The 22,931-nt window shown below is 56.8% G+C and overlaps 1 protein-coding gene and 1 long non-coding RNA gene across 3 annotated transcripts in view; both read left to right on the forward strand.

The window, feature by feature from the left end:
* The window catches only part of KDM5C (lysine demethylase 5C), a 73,232-nt gene that overhangs the window by 3,175 nt on the left and 47,126 nt on the right, over nt 1–22,931 (forward strand). The window contains exons 2-9 of one of the 2 annotated variants that reach the window (XM_071801251.1): nt 229–306; nt 415–537; nt 5,407–5,577; nt 5,677–5,808; nt 13,336–13,459; nt 15,126–15,295; nt 21,098–21,256; nt 22,089–22,208. In XM_071801251.1, coding sequence (XP_071657352.1) covers nt 229–306; nt 415–537; nt 5,407–5,577; nt 5,677–5,808; nt 13,336–13,459; nt 15,126–15,295; nt 21,098–21,256; nt 22,089–22,208 — 1,077 coding nt within the window. Of the gene's footprint in view, nt 1–228; nt 307–414; nt 538–5,406; nt 5,578–5,673; nt 5,809–13,335; nt 13,460–15,125; nt 15,296–21,097; nt 21,257–22,088; nt 22,209–22,931 lie in introns of both variants that reach the window. The other variant, XM_071801250.1, reaches the window with a different exon arrangement.
* On the forward strand, nt 19,118–19,979 carry LOC139826217 (uncharacterized). The gene is made up of 3 exons (XR_011736198.1): nt 19,118–19,189; nt 19,617–19,674; nt 19,872–19,979. It is a non-coding gene; the product is annotated as an uncharacterized lncRNA (long non-coding RNA).

The following is a 22,931-nucleotide window of genomic DNA, read 5'->3' on the forward strand; positions in this document are numbered from 1 at the left end:
TGGGTTTGTTTGTATTGTTTTTGGGGGGGGGGGGCAGGCTGATCCACTCCCCCCTTATTATGGGGGGGGACACACGAAGCTTCCGGGGGAGGGTCCATCCCCACGTCACCAATACCAACAACACCGTGTGTATATGGGGTGGGGGGGGTTACACTCAGCTACCCCCCCCCCCCCCAAATTGGGGTGTGGGGGGGGTCACATCCCTCTTACCCCCCCCCCCCCCCCCAGGACTGGCAGCCCCCGTTTGCCGTGGAAGTCGATAACTTCAGGTTCACCCCCCGCATCCAACGCCTCAATGAGCTGGAGGTCAGTGCCCCCCTATATCCCCAAACCGGGTCGTTTCGGGGCGCGCTGACCCCCCCCCCCCCGATATTTAACCCCCCCCCCATCATTATTTGCCCCCCGCCCCCCCAGGCACAGACGCGGGTGAAGCTGAATTACCTGGACCAGATCGCCAAGTTTTGGGAGATCCAAGGGTCCTCCCTCAAGATCCCCAACGTGGAGCGGCGCATCCTCGACCTCTACAGCCTCAGCAAGGTGGGGGGGTTGGGAATTTGGGGGGGGGGGGATTGATAGTTCAGGGGGGTTATTGATAGTTCAGGGGGGTTATTGATGGTTGAGGGGGGGGTTGAGAGTTGGGGGGGTTATTGAGAGTTGGGGGTTATTGATGGTTGAGGGGGGTTATTGATGGTTGAGGGGGGTTATTGATGGTTGGGGGGGGATTGAGAGTTGGGGGGGGTTATTGATAGTTCAGGGGGGTTATTGATGGTTGAGGGGGGGTTATTGATGGTTGAGGGGGGGTTATTGATGGTTGAGGGGGTATTGATAGTTGGGGGGGGTTATTGATGGTTCAGGGGGGTTATTGATGGTTGAGGGGGGGATTGAGAGTTGGGGGGGGTTATTGATGGTTCAGGGGGGTTACTGATGGTTGAGGGGGGGATTGAGAGTTGGGGGGAGTATTGATAGTTCAGGGGGGTTATTGATGGTTGAGGGGGGGATTGAGAGTTGGGGGGGGTTATTGATGGTTCAGGGGGGTTATTGATGGTTGAGGGGGGGGTTGAGAGTTGGGGGGGTTATTGAGAGTTGGGGGGTATTGATGGTTCAGGGGGGTTATTGATGGTTGAGGGGGGGATTGAGAGTTGGGGGGGTTATTGATGGTTCAGGGGGGTTATTGATGGTTGAGGGGGGAATTGATAGTTGGGGGGGGTTATTGATAGTTCAGGGGGGTTATTGATGGTTGAGGCGGGGATTGAGAGTTGGGGGGGGGTTATTGATGGTTCAGGGGGGTTATTGATGGTTGAGGGGGGGATTGAGAGTTGGGGGGGGTTATTGATGGTTCAGGGGGGTTATTGATGGTTGAGGGGGGGATTGATAGTTGGGGGGGGTTATTGATGGTTCAGGGCGGTTATTGATGGTTGAGGGGGGGATTGAGAGTTGGGGGGGTTATTGAGAGTTGGGGGGTATTGATAGTTCAGGGGGGTTATTGATGGTTGAGGGGGGTTATTGATAGTTGGGGGGGTTATTGAGAGTTGGGGGGTATTGATGGTTCAGGGGGGTTATTGATGGTTGAGGGGGGGTTATTGATGGTTCAGGGGGGTTATTGATGGTTCAGGGGGGTTATTGATGGTTGAGGGGGGGATTGAGAGTTGGGGGGGTTATTGAGAGTTGGGGGGTATTGATAGTTCAGGGGGGTTATTGATGGTTGAGGGGGGGATTGAGAGTTGGGGGGGGGGTTATTGATGGTTGAGGGGGGGATTGATGGTTGAGGGGGGGATTGATAGTTGGGGGGGGTTATTGATGGTTCAGGGGGGTTATTGATGGTTGAGGGGGGATTGATAGTTGGGGGGGTTATTGAGAGTTGGGGGGTATTGATGGTTCAGGGGGGTTATTGATGGTTGAGGGGGGGATTGAGAGTTGGGGGGGTTATTGATGGTTGAGGGGGGAATTGATAGTTGGGGGGGGTTATTGATAGTTCAGGGGGGTTATTGATGGTTGAGGGGGGGATTGAGAGTTGGGGGGGTTATTGAGAGTTGGGGGGTATTGATAGTTCAGGGGGGTTATTGATGGTTGAGGGGGGGATTGAGAGTTGGGGGGGGGTTATTGATAGTTCAGGGGGGTTATTGATGGTTGAGGGGGTTATTGAGAGTTGGGGGGGTTATTGAGAGTTGGGGGGGTTATTGAGAGTTGGGGGGGTTATTGAGAGTTGGGGGGTATTGATAGTTCAGGGGGGTTATTGATGGTTGAGGAGGGGATTGATAGTTGGGGGGGGTTATTGATGGTTCAGGGGGGTTATTGATGGTTGGGGGGATTGAGAGTTGGGGGGGGTTGTTGATAGTTCAGAGGGGTTATTGATGGTTGAGGGGGGAATTGATAGTTGGGGGGGGTTATTGATGGTTCAGGGGGGTTATTGATGGTTGAGGGGGTATTGATAGTTGGGGGGGGTTATTGATGGTTGGGGGGGGTTATTGATGGTTCAGGGGGGTTATTGATGGTTGAGGGGGGGATTGAGAGTTGGGGGGGGGTTATTGATAGTTCAGGGGGGTTATTGATAGTTGGGGGTTATTGATGGTTTGGGGGGGTTATTGATGGTTTGGGGGGGTTATTGATGGTTGAGGGGGGGTATTGATGGTTGAGGGGGGGTATTGATGGTTGAGAGGGGGTATTGATAGGGGTGTATTGATAGTAGGGGCAGATCGATAATTGGGGGGGGGAATCGATAATTGGGGGGGGATTGATAGTTGGGGGGGTTGTTGATGGTTGGGGGGGTTATTAATAGTTGGGGGCTATTTGATAGTTGGAGGGTATTTGATGGTTGAGGGGGTTATTGATAGTTCAGGGGGGTGTTGATGGTTGGGGGGCTGTTTGATGGTTGGGGGGCTGTTTGATGGTTGGGGGGCTATTGATGGTTGAGGGGGGGGTTGATGGTTGAGGGGGGGATTGATGGTTGAGGGGGGTTATTGGTGGTTGGGGGGGTTATTGGTGGTTCGGGGGGTATTGATAATGAGGGGGGGATTGATAATTGGGGGGGGTATTGATAGTTTGGGGGGGTTATTCATGTTTTGGGGGGGATTGATAGTTCAGGGGGGTTATTGATGGTTTGGGGGGGTATTGATAGTTCAGGGGGTTATTGGTGGTTGGGGGGGTATTGATGGTTGAGGGGGGGATTGATAGTGAGGGGGGGTTATTGATAGTTGGGGGGGGTATTTGATAGTGGTGGGAGGTATTGATGATTGGGGGGGGATTGGTAGTTGGGAGGGGGGATTGGTAGTTGGGGGGGTATTGATAATTTGGAGGGAGTAGCGATGATTTGGGGGGGGTATATGGATGGTTGGGGGGGGTATATGGATGGTTGGGGGGGGTATGGATGATTGGGGGGGGTATGGATGGTTGGGGGGTATCGCTAATTCAGGGTGGGTATTGGTAATTGGGGGATATGGATAATTCGGGGGGATAATTTGAGGGGGGTATGGATAATGCGGGGGGAATGTATGGATGATTTGGGGGGGTATGGATGATTTGGGGGTGGGTAGCTATAATTATGGGGGGTTATGGCTAATTATGGGGGGTTATGGCTAATTATGGGGGGTGTATGAATATATTGGGGGGGGGTATGGATAGTTTGGGGAGGGATGGCTAATTCCTGGGGGGGTATAGCTAATTATGGGGGCGTATGGATATATTGGGGGGTATGGCGAATTATGGGGGGGGGGGGGGTATGGATATATTGGGGGGTATGGCTAATTATGAGGGGGGTATGGATATATTGGGGGTATGGCTAATTATGGGGAGGTATGGATATATTGGGGGGTATGGCTAATTATGGGGGGGTACGGATATATTGGGGGGTATGGCTAATTATGGGGGGGTATGGATGTATTGGGGGGTATGGCTAATTATGGGGGGGTATGGATATATTGGGGGGTATGGCTAATTATGGGGGGGTATGGATATATTGGGGGTATGGCTAATTATGGGGGGGTACGGATATATGGGGGGGTATGGCTAATTATGGGGGAGTATGGATGTATTGGATGGTATGGCTAATTATGGGGGGGTATGGATATATTGGGGGGTATGGCTAATTATGGGGGGGTATGGATATATTGGGGGTATGGCTAATTTTGGGGGGGTACGGATATATGGGGGGGTATGGCTAATTATGGGGGGTATGGATGTATTGGATGGTATGGCTAATTATGGGGGGGTATGGATATATTGGGGGGTATGGCTAATTATGGGGGGGTATGGATATATTGGGGGGTATGGCTAATTATGGGGGGGTACGGATATATGGGGGGGTATGGCTAATTATGGGGGGGTATGGATGTATTGGATGGTATGGCTAATTATGGGGGGGTATGGATATATTGGGGGGTATGGCTAATTATGGGGGGGTATGGATATATGGAGAGGTATGGATATATTGGGGGGTATGGCTAATTATGGGGGATTATGGATATATGGAGAGGTATGGATATATTTGGGGGGTATGGCTAATTATGGGGGGGTATGGATATATGGAGGGGTATGGATATATTGGGGGGTATGGCTAATTATGGGGGGGTATGGATATATGGAGAGGTATGGATATATTGGGGGTATGGCTAATTATGGGGGGGTATGGATATATGGAGGCATATGGATATATTGGGTGTATATGACTAATTATGAGGGGGTATGGATATATTGGGTGGATATGGCTAATTATGGGGGGCGTATGGATGTATTGGATGGTATGGCTAATCATGGCGGGGTATGGATGTATTGGATGGTATGGCTAATCATGGCGGGGTATGGATATATTGGGCGGTATGGATATATTGGGGGGTATGGCTAATTATGGGGGGGTATGGCTATATGGAGAGGTATGGATATATTGGGGGGTATGGCTAATTATGGGGGGGTATGGATATATTGGGGGGTATGGCTAATTATGGGGGGGTATGGATATATAGAGAGGTATGGATATATTGGGGGTATGGCTAATTATGGGGGGGTATGGCTAATTATGGGGGGGTATGGATATATGGAGGGGTATGGATATATTGGGTGTATATGACTAATTATGGGGGGGTATGGATATATTGGGTATGGCTAATTATGGGGGGGTATGGATATATTGGGGGGTATGGCTAGTTTTGAGGGGGTATGGCTAATTATGGGGGGGGTATGGTTAATTATGGCGGGGTACGGATATATTGGGGGGTATGGCTAATTATGGGGCGGGGGGTACGGATAATTCGGGGCGGGGGGGTTTATTCTATCATTCCGAATTGGGGGTGTCGTCCGGCAGGTGGCGATGGAGAAGGGGGCCTACAATCCCATCTGCAAGGACCGTCGGCGGGCGGTAGAGATAATTTGGGGGGGGTTATTCTACGCTTATGAATTGGGGGTGTCTCGTGGCAGGTGGTGATGGAGGAGGGGGGCTACGAGGCCATCTGCAAGGACCGTCGGTGGGCGCGGGTGGCGCAGCGGCTGGCGTACCCCTCGGGGAAGAACATCGGCTCGCTGCTGCGCGCCCACTACGAGCGCATCATCTACCCCTACGAGATGTACCAGTCGGGGGCCAACCTGGTGGTGAGCGCCTCCTCCTTCCTCACGGGGGGTGGTTTTGGGGTGAAAAGCGGTGTTTTCGGGTCAATCCCAGCGTGGTTTTTTTGGGGGGGTCGGTAGCAGTGTAACACGCGGCCCCTGGAAAGCGAGGAGAAGGACCGGGAGTACAAGCCGCACAGCATCCCCCTGCGGCAGGCGGTGCAGCCCTCCAAGTTCAACAGCTACGGCCGCCGCGCCAAGCGCCTACAGCAGGAGGTAACGCGCACCCCCCTCCAAAAAACACCCCCCCACGCACACACCACAAATATCCCCCCCGCCGGATCGAGACGCCCCCCAAAAAGTGTCCGCCCCCGGATCAATGGTGCAGAATCGGTGCCCTGAAAGCTGCACCTGCCCCGAAGTGACACCCCAGAGACAACACCCTGAAAACGACACCCCCCCGAAAACGGCACCCCCCTCGAAACGAGACACACCCCCAAAACAACACCCCACCTGAAGCACACCCCGCATGAATTAACAGCACTGAAACAACACCCTGAAAACGACACCCCCCCCCCACCCTGAAACGAGACACCCCCCCAAAACAACACCCCACCTGAAGCACACCCCGCATGAATTAACAGCCCTGAAACAACACCCTGAAAACGACACCCCCCACCGAAACGCACCCCAAATGGATTAACACCCCAGAAACAACACCCTGAAAACGACACCCCCCCCGAAAACGACACCCCCCCACCCCGAAATGAGACACCCCCCCAAAACAACACCCCACCTGAAGCACACCCCGCGTGAATTAACAGCCCTGAAACAACACCCTGAAAACGACACCCCCCACCAAAATGCACCCCAAATGAATTAGCACCCCAGAAACAACACCCTGAAAACAGCGGCCCCCCCATGGATTAACACCCCCCATGGATTAACACCCCCCATGGATTAACACCCCGGGAACAACACCCTGAAAACAACGCCCCACCTGAAATGCACCCCAAATGAATTAGCACCCCAGAAACAACACCCTGAAAACGACACCCCCCACCAAAATGCACCCCAAATGAATTAATACCCCAGAAACAACACCCTGAAAACGACACCCCTCACCAAAATGCACCCCAAATGAATTAACACCCCAGAAACAACACCCTGAAAACAGTGGCCCCCCCATGGATTAACACCCCAGGAACAACACCCTGAAAACAACGCCCCACCTGAAATGCACCCCAAATGAATTAGCACCCCAGAAACAACACCCTGAAAACGACACCCCCCACCGAAATGCACCCCAAATGGATTAGCAGCCCAGAAACAACACCCTGAAAACGACACCCCCCACCAAAATGCACCCCAAATGAATTAACACCCCAGAAACAACACCCTGAAAACAGCGGCCCCCCCATGAAATAACACCCCAGGAAAAACACCCTGAAAACAACACCCCACCTGAAACGCACCCCAAATGAATTAGCACCCCAGAAACAACACCCTGAAAATGACACCCACCCCCCACCGAAATGCACCCCAAATGAATTAACACTCCAGAAACAACACCCTGAAACCAACTGCCCCCCCAAAGCAACACCCCACATGGATTAACACCCCAGAAACAACACCCTGAAAACAGCGGCCCCCCCATGGATTAACACCCCCCATGGATTAACACCCCAGGAACAACACCCTGAAAACAACGCCCCACCAAAATGCACCCCAAATGAATTAGCACCCTGAAAACGACACCCCCCACTGAAATGCACCCCAAATGAATTAACACCCCAGAAACAACACCCTGAAAACGACACCCCTCACCAAAATGCACCCCAAATGAATTAACACCCCAGAAACAACACCCTGAAAACAGCGGCCCCCCCAAAACAACACACCCCACATGAATTAACACCCCAGAAACAACACCCTGAAAACAGCGGCCCCCAAATGGATTAACACCCCCCATCGATTAACACCCCCCATGGATTAACACCCCAGAAACAACACCCTGAAAACAACACCCCCCACCAAAATGCACCCCAAATGAATTAGCACCCCAGAAACAACACCCTGAAAACGACACCCCCCACCAAAATGCACCCCAAATGAATTAGCACCCCAGAAACAACACCCTGAAAACAGCGGCCCCCCCATGGATTAACACCCCCTATGGATTAACACCCCAGGAACAACACCCTGAAAACAACGCCCCACCAAAATGCACCCCAAATGAATTAACACCCCAGAAACAACACCCTGAAAACAACACCCCCCACCGAAATGCACCCCAAATGAATTAGCACCCCAGAAACAACACCCTGAAAACGACACCCCCCACCAAAATGCACCCCGAATGAGTTAACACCCCAGAAACAACACCCTGAAAACGACACCCCCCACTGAAATGCACCCCAAATGGATTAACACCCCAGAAACAACACCCTGAAAACAGCGGCCCCCCCATGGATTAACACCCCCCATGGATTAACACCCCAGGAACAACACCCTGAAAACAACGCCCCACCTGAAATGCACCCCGAATGAATTAACACCCCAGAAACAACACCCTGGAAACGACACCCCCCACCAAAATGCACCCCAAATGAATTAACACCCCAGAAACAACACCCTGAAAACAGCGGCCCCCCCATGGATTAACACCCCCCCATGAATTAACACCCCAGACACAACACCCTGAAACCAATGGCCCCCCCAAAACAACACCCCCTCCAAAACAACACCCCCCCCGAACCACACCCCGCATGAATTAACACCCCAGAAACAACACCCTGAAAACAACACCCCCCCCAAATCAACACCCTCCAAACAATGCCCCTCCGAAACGCACACCCCCCCCAAATCAACACCCTGAAACCAACGCACCCCCCCAAATCAACACCGCAAAACAACAGTCTGAAAACAACGCCCCCCCCGAATCAATATCCCCCAAATCAACACCCTGACACACACCCCCCCGAAACACACCCCCCCCAAATCAACACCCTGAAAACAACACCCTCAGAACAACACCCCTCCAAAACACACCCCCCCCCAGATCAACACCCCCAACAAACCAACCATGACATCCCCCCAAGACAATGCCCCCCGAAACCAACACCTCCCCCAAACACAACGCTCCATGAAATGACGACACCAACCCCCCCCCGAAACAACACCCCCCCCCCCCCAAAGCAACATCCCCCCCCTGGACGACACCACCCCCCCACTAAGAGGACGCCCACCCCCCAAGATGATGACAACACCCCCCACAAACGAACAGCGACACCCCCAATAAACAGTGACGCCCCCCCCCAAGAGGACGATGCCCCCTCCCCCTCCAAGAGGACAACACCCCCCCCAAGACAACACCCCCCAAGAAACAGTGACACCCCCGCCAAGACAACACAACACCCCCCCCAACAAACAGTGACACCCCCCAGAAGAAGACAACAGCCCCCCCCATAATACCCCCCCCCAACCAAACAGTGACACCCTCCACGAACAGCAACACCCCCAATGAACAGTGACACCCTCCCCAAGACAATGCCCCCCGAAAACGATGCCCCCTACCCCCCAAAAACAACACCCCGCTAAAACAACACCCCCCCCAAGAACAACACCCCCCCCCCCCCAAGACAACACCCCAAGCGCCCCCCTCCAAAGGACACCCCCCCCAGAGCAACAGCCCAAAACAACACCCCCCCCCCGAACCACCCCCCAGCCCCGCTTCATCCCCCCCCCCCCAACACCACCACCCCCCAAGCCCCCCCTACGACCCCCCCCCACCCCCCCATGTGTTGGGTCCACCCGATATATTGGGTGCCCCCCTATTTGTTGGCTGCCCCCCCATGTGTTGGGTGTCCCCCCCGATATATTGGGTGCCCCCCTATTTGTTGGCTGCCCCCCCCCAGGTTGGGTCCCCCCCCAATGTATTGGATGCCCCCCACCCCGTGTCAGGTGCCCCTCCCCGTTTCGGCTGCCCCCCAATATATTGGCTGCCCCCCATGTATTGGGTGCCCCCCCAATGTGTCGTTCGCCCCCCCAATCTATTGGCTGCCCCCCCCATGTGTTGGCTGCCCCCCCATGTGTTGGGTCCCCCCCCAATGTATTGGCTGCCCCCCAATATATTGGGTGCCACCCCCCTGTGTCGGGTGCTGCCCCCCCGCCATGTGTCGGGTGCCCCCCAATATATCGGGTACCCCCCCCCCCATCGGGTGCCCCCCCATGTATTGGTCCCCCCCAATAAGTTGGGTCCCCCCCCAATATGTTGGGTCCCACTGCAAGTGTTGGCTGCCCCCCCAATATATCGGGTGCCCCCCACCATGTGTTGCGTGCCCCCTCAATGTGTCGGGTCCCCCCATATATTGGGTGCCCCCAATATATCAGGTGCCCCCCCCCCCCAGGTGTCGGGTGCCCCCCCCCCAGGTGTCGGGTGCCCCCCCCAATGTGTCGGGTGCCCCCTCTATGTATTGGCTGCCCCTCTATGTATTGGGTCCCCCTCCATGTATTGGCCGCCCCCCCAATGTGTCTGGTGCCCCCCCCCAATGTGTCTGGTGGGTGCCCCCCAATGTATTGGGTGCCCCCTCTATGTATTGGGTCCCCCTCCATGTATTGGCTGCCCCCCCAGTGTGTCGGGTGCCCCCCAATATATTGGGTGCCCCCCCGCCGTGTGTCGGGTGCCCCCAAATGTATTGGCTGCCCCTCTATGTATTGGGTGCCCCCCCCCCCCCCCAATGCATGGGGTGCCCCCCCAATGATGGGGTACCCCCCAATGCATGGGGTGCCCCCCAATATATTGGGTACCCCCTCTATGTATTGGCTGCCCCTCTATGTATTGGGTGCTCCCTCCATGTATTGGCTGCCCTCTCAATATATTGGCTGCCCCCAATGTGTCGGGTGCCCCCCCCCAATGATGGGGTGCCCCCCCAATGCATGGGGTGCCCCCCCAATGATGGGGTACCCCCCAATGCATGGGGTGCCCCCCCAATGATGGGGTACCCCCAATGCATGGGGTGCCCCCCAATATATTGGGTACCCCCTCTATGTATTGGCTGCCCCTCTATGTATTGGGTGCTCCCTCCATGTATTGGCTGCCCTCTCAATATATTGGGTGCCCCCCCCCCAAAGTATGGGGTTCCCCCCCCCAAAGTATGGGGTTCCCCCCCCCAAAGTATGGGGTGCCCCCCCCAATGCATGGGGTGCCCCCCCAATGATGGGGTACCCCCCAATGCATGGGGTGCCCCCCAATATATTGGGTACCCCCTCTATGTATTGGCTGCCCCTCTATGTATTGGGTGCTCCCTCCATGTATTGGCTGCTCTCTCAATATATTGGCTGCCCCCAATGTGTTGGGTGCCCCCCCCAATGCATGGGGTGCCCCCCCAATGTATGGGGTGCCCCCCAATGCATTGGGTACCCCCTCTATGTATTGGCTGCCCCTCTATGTATTGGGTGCTCCCTCCATGTATTGGCTGCCCCCAATGCGTTGGGTGCCCCCCCCAATGCATGGGGTGCCCCCCAATGCATGGGGTGCCCCCCCAATGATGGGGTACCCCCCATTGCATGGGGTGCCCCCCAATATATTGGGTACCCCCTCTATGTATTGGCTGCCCCTCTATGTATTGGGTGCTCCCTCCATGTATTGGCTGCCCTCTCAATATATTGGGTGCCCCCCCCCCAATGTATGGGGTGCCCCCCCCAATGTATGGGGTGCCCCCCCCAATGCATGGGGTGCCCCCCCAATGATGGGGTACCCCCCAATGCATGGGGTGCCCCCCAATATATTGGGTACCCCCTCTTTGTATTGGCTGCCCCTCTATGTATTGGGTGCTCCCTCCATGTATTGGCTGCCCTCTCAATATATTGGGTGCCCACTGCCCAATGCATGGGGTGCCCCCCCCCAATGCATGGGGTACCCCCCAATGCATGGGGTGCCCCCCCAATTTATGGGGTACCCCCCAATGCATGGGGTGCCCCCCAATATATTGGGTACCCCCTCTATGTATTGGCTGCCCCTCTATGTATTGGGTGCTCCCTCCATGTATTGGCTGCCCTCTCAATATATTGGGTGCCCCCCAATGCATGGGGTGCCCCCCCCAATGTATGGGGTGCCCCCCCAATGATGGGGTACCCCCCATTGCATGGGGTGCCCCCCAATATATTGGGTACCCCCTCTATGTATTGGCTGCCCCTCTATGTATTGGGTGCTCCCTCCATGTATTGGCTGCCCTCTCAATATATTGGGTGCCCCCCAATGCATGGGGTGCCCCCCCCCAATGCATGGGGTACCCCCCCCAATGCATGGGGTACCCCCCCAATGATGGGGTACCCCCCAATGCATGGGGTGCCCCCCAATATATTGGGTACCCCCTCTATGTATTGGCTGCCCCTCTATGTATTGGGTGCTCTCTCCATGTATTGGCTGCCCTCTCAATATATTGGGTGCCCACCGCCCAAAGTATGGGGTACCCCCCCAATGCATGGGGTACCCCCCCAATGCATGGGGTACCCCCCAATGCATGGGGTGCCCCCCAATGCATGGGGTGCCCCCCAATGATGGGGTACCCCCCAATGCATGGGGTGCCCCCCAATATATTGGGTACCCCCTCTATGTATTGGCTGCCCCTCTATGTATTGGGTGCTCCCTCCATGTATTGGCTGCCCTCTCAATATATTGGGTGCCCCCCAATGCATGGGGTGCCCCCCCCAATGTATGGGGTGCCCCCCCAATGATGGGGTACCCCCCATTGCATGGGGTGCCCCCCAATATATTGGGTACCCCCTCTATGTATTGGCTGCCCCTCTATGTATTGGGTGCTCCCTCCATGTATTGGCTGCCCTCTCAATATATTGGGTGCCCCCCAATGCATGGGGTGCCCCCCCCCAATGCATGGGGTACCCCCCCCAATGCATGGGGTACCCCCCCAATGATGGGGTACCCCCCAATGCATGGGGTGCCCCCCAATATATTGGGTACCCCCTCTATGTATTGGCTGCCCCTCTATGTATTGGGTGCTCTCTCCATGTATTGGCTGCCCTCTCAATATATTGGGTGCCCACCGCCCAAAGTATGGGGTACCCCCCCAATGCATGGGGTACCCCCCCAATGCATGGGGTACCCCCCAATGCATGGGGTGCCCCCCAATGCATGGGGTGCCCCCCAATGATGGGGTACCCCCCATTGCATGGGGTGCCCCCCAATATATTGGGTACCCCCTCTATGTATTGGCTGCCCCTCTATGTATTGGGTGCTCCCTCCATGTATTGGCTGCCTTCTCAATATATTGGGTGCCCCCCCCCAATGCATGGGGTGCCCCCCCCAATGCATGGGGTGCCCCCCCAATGTATGGGGTACCCCCCAATGCATGGGGTGCCCCCCAATATATTGGGTACCCCCTCTATGTATTGGCTGCCCCTCTATGTATTGGGTGCTCCCTCCATGTATTGGCTGCCCTCTCAATATATTGGGTGCCCACCGCCCAATGCATGGGGTGCCCACCGCCCAATGCATGGGGTGCCCCCCCCCAATGCATGGGGTGCCCCCCCCAATGCATGGGGTGCCCCCCCCAATGATGGGGTACCCCCAATGCATGGGGTGCCCCCCAATATATTGGGTACCCCCTCTATGTATTGGCTGCCCCTCTGTGTATTGGGTGCTCCCTCCATGTATTGGCTGCCCTCTCAATATATTGGGTGCCCACCGCCCAATGCATGGGGTGCCCCCCCCAATGCATGGGGTGCCCCCCAATGTATGGGGTGCCCCCCAATGCATGGGGTGCCCCCCATCGCGTCCCGCAGCCCGAGCCCACCGAGGAGGACATCGAGCGCAACCCGGAGCTGAAGAAGCTGCAGATCTACGGCGCCGGACCCAAGATGCTGGGGCTGGGCCTGGTGGCCAAGGACAAGACGCTGCGCAAGAAAGGTGCCCAAAGGGGGCGGTTTGGGGAGGGGGGGACCCCCACTTCCTTTGGTAGCCCCCCCACATCCTTTGGTAGCCCCCCCACATCCTTTGGTAGCCCCCCCACATTATTTGGTAGCCCCAAAATCATTCGATAGGAGCCTGAATCCTTCTGTAATCCCCTGGGTTCTGGGGTAAACCCCTTTTAATTCTTCAGTACCCCCCCAAATCAATTTCTGACCCCCTATATTTTGTCTGAACCCCCCCACATTAATTTCTGACCCCCCACATTAATTTCTGACCCCCCAAATTAGCTCTTGCCCCCCTCCATTTTGTGTCACCCCCCCCCAAATGAGTTTCTGCCCCCCCACATTAATTTCTGACCCCCAAATGCGTTTCTGACCCCCAAATTGATTTCTCATCCCCTCCATTTTGTGTCACCCCCCCCAAATGAGTTTCTGCCCCCCCCCATTAATTTCTGACCCCCCCAAATGAGTTTCTGCCCCCCCCATTAATTTCTGCCCCCCCCACATTAATTTCTGACCCCCCAATGCGTTTCTGACCCCCAAATTGATTTCTCACCCCCTCCATTTTGTGTCACCCCCCCAAATGAGTTTCTGACCCCCCATATTAATTTCTGACCCCCCACATTAATTTCTGACCCCCCAAATTAGCTCTTGCCCCCCTCCATTTTGTGTCACCCCCCCCCAAATGAGTTTCTGCCCCCCCACATTAATTTCTGACCCCCAAATGCGTTTCTGACCCCCAAATTGATTTCTCACCCCCTCCATTTTGTGTCACCCCCCCCAAATGAGTTTCTGCCCCCCCCCATTAATTTCTGACCCCCCAATGAGTTTCTGACCCCCTGAATTTTGTGCTGAACCCCCCACATTAATTTCTGACCCCCCATATTAATTTGACCCCCCAAATGAGTTTCTGACCCCCTGAATTTTGTGTTGGACCCCCCACATTAATTTCTGACCCCCCAAATGAGTTTTTGCCCCCCCCCATTAATTTCTGCCCCCCAAATGCGTTTCTGACCCCCAGATTGATTTCTCACCCCCTCCATTTTGTGTCAACCCCCCCAAATGAGTTTCTGACCCCCCCATTAATTTCTGACCCCCCATATTAATTTGACCCCCCAAATAAGTTTCTGACCCCCTTAATTTTGTGTTGGACCCCCCACATTAATTTCTGACCCCCAAATGAGTTTCTGCCCCCCCACATTAATTTCTGACCCCCCAATGCGTTTCTGACCCCCAAATTGATTTCTCACCCCCTCCATTTTGTGTCAACCCCCCCAAATGAGTTTCTGACCCCCCACATTAATTTTTGGCCCCCCAAATTTTGTCTGAACCCCCCACATTAATTTCTGGCCCCCCAAATTTTGTCTGAACCCCCCACATTAATTTCTGGCCCCCCAAATTTTGTCTGAACCCCCCACATTAATTTGACCCCCCAAATTAGCTCTTGTCCCCCTCCATTTTGTGTCACCCCCCCAAATAAGTTTCTGACCCCCCATATTAATTTCTGACCCCCCAAATTTTATCTGAGCCCCCCAAATTAGCTTCTGACCCCCATATTAATTAATTTCTGACCCCCATATTAATTTCTGCCCCCCCAACCCCACGTCCGCCCGCCATATTTTGTGTCACCCCCCCGCTGACCCATCCCCCCGTTCTCCCCCCAGACAAGGAGAGCCCCGAGTTCCCCCCCACGGTGGTGGTGAAGGAGGAGGCGCCGGAGGCGCGGGCGGAGGCGCCGGAGCCGCGGGAGCCGCGGGAGCAGCTGCGCCACAGCCCCGAGCCCTGCACCAAGCGGAGCCTGCGCCTGCGCCGCGCGCACGGCAGCGCCCCCTGCGTACGGAGACCGGGGGGCGGGGGGCGCCGTGGTGGGGCTGGGGCCGCCGCTGGGGGCTGTGGGGCCGCCATTTTGGGTCCTGAGGGGATTGGGCGCCATTTTGGGTCCTGAGGTGATTTGGCGCCATTTTGGGTCCTGAGGTGATTTGGGCGCCATTTTGGGTCCTGAGGTGATTCTGGAGCCATGTTGGGCGCTGAGGTGGTGCTGAGGCCACCAATGGGGTTTGGAGTGGTGCTGGGGCTGCCCTGGTGGTGCTGGGGCCGCCATTGGGGGCTATGGGGCCGCCATTGGGGGCTATGGGGCCGCCATTGGGGGCTATGGGGCTGCCATTGGGGGCTATGGGGCCGCCATTTTGGGTCCTGAGGTGATTGGGCGCCATTTTGGGTCCTGAGGGGATTGGGCGCCATTTTGGGCACTGGGGTGGTGCTGGGGCTGCCATTGGGGGCTATGGGGCTGCCATTGGGGGCTATGGGGCCGCCATTTTGGGTCCTGAGGTGATTTTGGCGCCGTTTTGGGTCCTGAGGTGATTGGGCGCCATTTTGGGTCCTGAGGTGATTTTGGCGCCATTTTGGGTCCTGAGGTGATTCTGGAGCCATGTTGGGCACTGAGGTGGTGCTGGGGCTGCCATTGGGGGCTATGGGGCCGCCATGGTGGTGCTGGGGCTGCCATTGGGGGCTATGGTGCCGCCATTTTGGGTCCTGAGGTGATTGGGCGCCATTTTGGGTCCTGAGGTGATTGGGCGCCATTTTGGGTCCTGAGGTGATTTGGGCGCCATTTTGGGTCCTGAGGGGATTGGGCGCCATTTTGGGTCCTGAGGGGATTTGGGCGCCATTTTGGGTCCTGAGGTGATTGGGCGCCATTTTGGGTCCTGAGGTGATTGGGCGCCATTTTGGGTCCTGAGGTGATTGGGCGCCATTTTGGGTCCTGAGGTGATTGGGCGCCATTTTGGGTCCTGAGGTGATTTGGGCGCCATTTTGGGTCCTGAGGTGATTTGGGCGCCATTTTGGGTCCTGAGGGGATTTTGGCGCCATTTTGGGTCCTGAGGGGATTTTGGCGCCATTTTGGGTCCTGAGGTGATTTGGGCGCCATTTTGGGTCCTGAGGTGATTTGGGCGCCATTTTGGGTCCTGAGGTGATTGGGCGCCATTTTGGGTCCTGAGGTGATTGGGCGCCATTTTGGGTCCTGAGGGGATTTGGCGCCATTTTGGGTCCTGAGGGGATTGGGCGCCATTTTGGGTCCTGAGGTGATTGGGCGCCATTTTGGGTCCTGAGGTGATTGGGCGCCATTTTGGGTCCTGAGGTGATTGGGCGCCATTTTGGGTCCTGAGGTGATTTGGGCGCCATTTTGGGTCCTGAGGTGATTTGGGCGCCATTTTGGGTCCTGAGGGGATTTTGGCGCCATTTTGGGTCCTGAGGGGATTTTGGCGCCATTTTGGGTCCTGAGGGGATTTTGGCGCCATTTTGGGTCCTGAGGTGATTTGGGCGCCATTTTGGGTCCTGAGGTGATTTGGGCGCCATTTTGGGTCCTGAGGGGATTTGGCGCCATTTTGGGTCCTGAGGTGATTGGGCGCCATTTTGGGTCCTGAGGGGATTGGGCGCCATTTTGGGTCCTGAGGGGATTTGGAGCCATGTTGGGTCCTGAGGTGATTTGGGCGCCATTTTGTGTCCTGAGGTGATTGGGCGCCATTTTGGGTCCTGAGGTGATTGGGCGCCATTTTGGGTCCTGAGGGGATTTTGGCGCCATTTTGGGTCCTGAGGTGATTTTGGCGCCATTTTGGGTCCTGAGGGGATTTTGGAGCCATTTTGGGTCCTGAGGTGATTGGGCGCCATTTTGGGTCCTGAGGTGATTGGGCGCCATTTTGGGTCCTGAGGGGATTGGGCGCCATTTTGGGTCCTGAGGGGATTGGGCGCCATTTTGGGTCCTGAGGGGATTGGGCGCCATTTTGGGTCCTGAGGGGATTGGGCGCCATTTTGGGTCCTGAGGGGATTGGGCGCCATTTTGGGTCCTGAGGGGATTGGGCGCCATTTTGGGTCCTGAGGGGATTGGGCGCCATTTTGGGTCCTGAGGGGATTGGGCGCCATTTTGTGTCCTGAGGGGATTGGGCGCCATTTTGGGTTCTGAGGTGATTGGGCGCCATTTTGGGTCTTGAGGTGATTTGGCGCCATTTTGGGTTCTGAGGTGATTGGGCGCCATTTTGGGTCCTGAGGTGATTGGGCGCCATTTTGGGTCCTGAGGTGATTTGGGCGCCATTTTGGGTCCTGAGGTGATTGGGCGCCATTTTGGGTCCTGAGGGGATTGGGCGCCATTTTGGGTCCTGAGGGGATTGGGCGCCATTTTGGGTCCTGAGGGGATTGGGCGCCATTTTGGGTCCTGAGGTGATTTGGCGCCATTTTGGGTCCTGAGGTGATTGGGCGCCATTTTGGGTCCCGAGGGGATTTTGGCGCCATTTTGGGTCCTGAGGGGATTGGGCGCCATTTTGGGTCCTGAGGGGATTGGGCGCCATTTTGGGTCCTGAGGTGATTGGGCGCCATTTTGGGTCCTGAGGTGATTGGGCGCCATTTTGGGTCCTGAGGGGATTTGGCGCCATTTTGGGTCCTGAGGTGATTGGGTGCCATTTTGGGTCCTGAGGTGATTGGGCGCCATTTTGGGTCCTGAGGGGATTTTGGCGCCATTTTGGGTCCTGAGGTGATTGGGCGCCATTTTGGGTCCTGAGGGGATTGGGCGCCATTTTGGGTCCTGAGGGGATTGGGCGCCATTTTGGGTCCTGAGGGGATTGGGCGCCATTTTGGGTCCTGAGGGGATTGGGCGCCATTTTGGGTCCTGAGGGGATTGGGCGCCATTTTGGGTCCTGAGGGGATTGGGCGCCATTTTGTGTCCTGAGGGGATTGGGCGCCATTTTGGGTTCTGAGGTGATTGGGCGCCATTTTGGGTCTTGAGGTGATTTGGCGCCATTTTGGGTTCTGAGGTGATTGGGCGCCATTTTGGGTCCTGAGGTGATTGGGCGCCATTTTGGGTCCTGAGGTGATTTGGGCGCCATTTTGGGTCCTGAGGGGATTGGGCGCCATTTTGGGTCCTGAGGGGATTGGGCGCCATTTTGGGTCCTGAGGGGATTGGGCGCCATTTTGGGTCCTGAGGTGATTTGGCGCCATTTTGGGTCCTGAGGTGATTGGGCGCCATTTTGGGTCCCGAGGGGATTTTGGCGCCATTTTGGGTCCTGAGGGGATTGGGCGCCATTTTGGGTCCTGAGGGGATTGGGCGCCATTTTGGGTCCTGAGGTGATTGGGCGCCATTTTGGGTCCTGAGGGGATTTGGCGCCATTTTGGGTCCTGAGGTGATTGGGTGCCATTTTGGGTCCTGAGGTGATTGGGCGCCATTTTGGGTCCTGAGGGGATTTTGGCGCCATTTTGGGTCCTGAGGTGATTGGGCGCCATTTTGGGTCCTGAGGGGATTGGGCGCCATTTTGGGTCCTGAGGGGATTGGGCGCCATTTTGGGTCCTGAGGGGATTGGGCGCCATTTTGGGTCCTGAGGTGATTTGGCGCCATTTTGGGTCCTGAGGTGATTTGGCGCCATTTTGGGTCCTGAGGTGATTGGGTGCCATTTTGTGTCCTGAGGTGATTGGGCGCCATTTTGGGTCCTGAGGTGATTGGGCGCCATTTTGGGTCCTGAGGTGATTGGGCGCCATTTTGGGTCCTGAGGTGATTGGGCGCCATTTTGGGTCCTGAGGTGATTGGGCGCCATTTTGGGTCCTGAGGGGATTGGGCGCCATTTTGGGTCCTGAGGGGATTGGGCGCCATTTTGGGTCCTGAGGGGATTGGGCGCCATTTTGGGTCCTGAGGTGATTTTGGCGCCATTTTGGGTCCTGAGGTGATTTTGGCGCCATTTTGGGTCCTGAGGTGATTCTGGAGCCATGTTGGGCGCTGAGGTGGTGCTGAGGCCACCAGTGGGGTTTGGAGTGGTGCTGGGGCTGCCCTGGTGGTGCTGGGGCAGCCATTGGGGGCTATGGGTCCGCCATTGGGGGCTATGGGTCCGCCATTGGGGGCTATGGGGCTGCCGTTGCAGGCTATGGGGTGGTGGTGGGGCTGCCATTGGGGGCTATGGGGCTGCCATTGGGGGCTATGGGGCCGCCATTTTGGGTCCTGAGGTGATTGGGCGCCATTTTGGGTCCTGAGGTGATTGGGCGCCATTTTGGGTCCTGAGGTGATTTGGAGCCATGTTGGGCACTGAGGTGGTGCTGAGGCTGCCATTGGGGGCTATGGGGCTGCCATTGGGGGCTGTGGGGCTGCCATTGGGGGCTATGGGGCCGCCATTTTGGGTCCTGAGGTGATTTTGGCGCCATTTTGGGTCCTGAGGTGATTTGGGCGCCATTTTGGGTCCTGAGGTGATTGGGCGCCATTTTGGGTCCTGAGGTGATTTTGGCGCCATTTTGGGTCCTGAGGTGATTTGGCGCCATTTTGGGTCCTGAGGTGATTGGGCGCCATTTTGGGTCCTGAGGTGATTGGGCGCCATTTTGGGTCCTGAGGTGATTGGGCGCCATTTTGGGTCCTGAGGGGATTTGGCGCCATTTTGGGTCCTGAGGTGATTCTGGAGCCATGTTGGGCGCTGAGGTGGTGCTGAGGCCACCAATGGGGTTTGGAGTGGTGCTGGGGCTGCCCTGGTGGTGCTGGGGCAGCCATTAGGGGCTATGGGTCCGCCATTGGGGGCTATGGGGCTGCCGTTGCGGGCTATGGGGCTGCCGTTGCGGGCTATGGGGCTGCCATTGGGGGCTATGGGGCTGCCATTGGGGGCTATGGGGCCGCCATTTTGGGTCCTGAGGTGATTTGGCGCCATTTTGGGTCCTGAGGTGATTGGGCGCCATTTTGCGTCCTGAGGTGATTGGGCGCCATTTTGGGTCCTGAGGGGATTGGGCGCCATTTTGGGTCCTGAGGTGATTTGGAGCCATGTTGGGCACTGAGGTGGTGCTGAGGCTGCCATTGGGGGCTATGGGGCTGCCATTGGGGGCTGTGGGGCCGCCATTTTGGGTCCTGAGGTGATTTTGGCGCCGTTTTGAGTCCTGAGGTGATTTTGGCGCCATTTTGGGTCCTGAGGTGATTTTGGCGCCATTTTGGGTCCTGAGGTGATTGGGCGCCATTTTGGGTTCTGAGGTGATTGGGCGCCATTTTGGGCACTGGGGTGGTGCTGGGGCTGCCATTGGGGGCTATGGGGCTGCCATTGGGGGCTATGGGGTGGTGGTGGGGCTGCTATGGGGGGGTTATGGGGCTGCCATTGGGGGCTATGGGGCTGCCATTGGGGGCTGTGGGGCCACCATGGTGGTGCTGGGGCTGCCATTGGGGGCTATGGGGCCACCAATGGGGGCTATGGGGCTGCCATGGTGGTGCTGGAGCTGCCATTGGGGGTTATGGGGCTGCCATTGGGGGTTATGGGGCTGCCATTGGGGGCTATGGGTTGCCATGGTGGTGCTGGGGCTGCCACTGGGGGCTATGGGGCTGCCACTGGGGGCTATGGGGCTGCCACTGGGGGCTATGGGGCTACCATTGGGGCCTATGGGGCCGCCATGGTGGTGCCGGGGCTGCCAGTGGGGTCTGGGGTGGTGCTGGAGCTGCCATTTTGATCCCTGAGGTGACTCTGTCACCATTTTCCCCCTGAGGTGCCTCTGTCACCCCCCCTTCGCTCCCCACAGCGCTTTTCCCGCCATTTTACCGCACTTGGGTTGTCTCGCCCTCCACCCCATTCAGATTCACCCCACCCCCCGCCATTGCTCGTCCGTGGGGCTGAGCCCCCTAAGTGCTCTCCCCTCTCCCCAGGTGGACTCGTACGTGTGCCGCATCTGCTCGCGGGGGGACGAGGACGACAAGCTGCTGCTCTGCGATGGCTGCGATGACAATTACCACATCTTCTGCCTCCTCCCGCCGCTCCCCGAGACCCCCAAAGGCATCTGGCGCTGCCCCAAATGCGTCATGGCGGTGAGGACGGGGGGGCGCCCCCAAACACCTCCCGGCCCACCCCCTGCGGCGTGTGGGGGGACCCGCAAGGGCGTGCGGCCTGATCTGTGGGGCTGGGGACCCCCATAGGTGGGGTTAAGGGACCCCCATGTGATGTCTGTGGAGCTGGGGACCCCCGTATTTGGGGTTAAGGGACCCCCATGTGATGTCTATGGGGCTGGGGACCCCCATAGTTGGGGTTAAGGGACCCCCATATTTGGGGTTAAGGGACCACCATGTGATGTCAGTGGGGCTGGGGAACCCATAGTTGGGGTTAAGGGACCCCCATGTGACGTCTATGGGGCTGGGGATCCCCGTATTTGGGGTTAAGGGACCCCCATGTGATGTCAGTGGGGCTGGGGACCCCCATATTTGGGGTTAAGGGACCCCCATGTGACGTCTGTGGGGTTGGGGACCCCCATAGTTGGGGTTAAGGGACCACCGTGTGACATCTGTGGGGCTGGGGACCCCCATAGTTGGGGCTGGGGACCCCCATAGTTGGGATTAAGGGACCCCCATGTGATGTCTGTGGGGCTGGGGACCCCCATAGTTGGGGTTAAGGGACCCCCATGTGACGTCTATGGAGCTGGGGACCCCCATAGTTGGGGCTGGGATCCCCCATAGTTGGGGCTGGGGACCCCCATATTTGGGATTGGGGACCCCCATAGTTGGGGCTGGGGACCCCCATATTTGGGATTGGGGACCCCCATAGTTGGGGCTGGGGACCCCCATGTTTGGGCTTAAGGGACCCCCATGTGCCATCTATGGGCCCGGGGACCCCCCTGACCCCCTTTTTCCCCCCATTGCCCCCCAGGAATGCAAACGCCCCCCCGAGGCGTTCGGCTTCGAGCAGGCGACGCGCGAGTACACCCTGCAGAGCTTCGGGGAGATGGCCGACTCCTTCAAAGCCGATTACTTCAACATGCCCGTCCACGTGAGTCACCCCAAAACCCCTCTGTACCCCCGAGTACCCCCCGCATCCCGGGGTACCCCCCAAATCCAAAACCACCCCCCCAAATTTCCTCAGTCCCCCTCTAAACGCGCTCCCAGATCCCTAAATAGCCCCTAAAAGTGCCTACGTACCCCTAAAAGTTCCATCTTATAGATCCCTAAATATCCCCCCAGAATCTCTTGGTGGCCCCCAGAATCTCTTGGTGCCCCCCAAAATCTCTCGGTGCCCCCCAAAATCTCTCAATACCCCCCAAAATCCCTAAATTTGCCCCCCAAATCCCTCAATATGCCCAAAAATCCACCAATACCCTCCTAAAATCCCTAAGTACTCCCCCAGTGCCCCCCATAGAACCCCCTGATACCCCCCATAGAACTCCCCAGTGCCCCCCATAGAACCCCCTCATACCCCCCATTTAATCCCCCAATACCCCCCAATAGAAACCCCAATACCCCCCAATAGAAACCCCAATACCCCCCAATAGAAACCCCAATACCCCCCAATAGAACCCCCCAATACCCCCCAATATAACCCCCCAATCCTCCCCCATAGAATCCCCAGTACCCCCCATAGAATCCCTTAATTCTCCCCAAATACCCCCCCAAATCCCTAAATACCCCCTGGAATTCACTAAACACCCCTCAAAAATCCCTAATATACCCCCCAAAATCTTTAAGGAGCCCCCCAAAATCCCCAAATACTCCCCCA

This window comes from Patagioenas fasciata, chromosome 36 (assembly GCF_037038585.1).
Source record: "Patagioenas fasciata isolate bPatFas1 chromosome 36, bPatFas1.hap1, whole genome shotgun sequence".
Lineage (NCBI taxonomy): Eukaryota > Metazoa > Chordata > Aves > Columbiformes > Columbidae > Patagioenas > Patagioenas fasciata.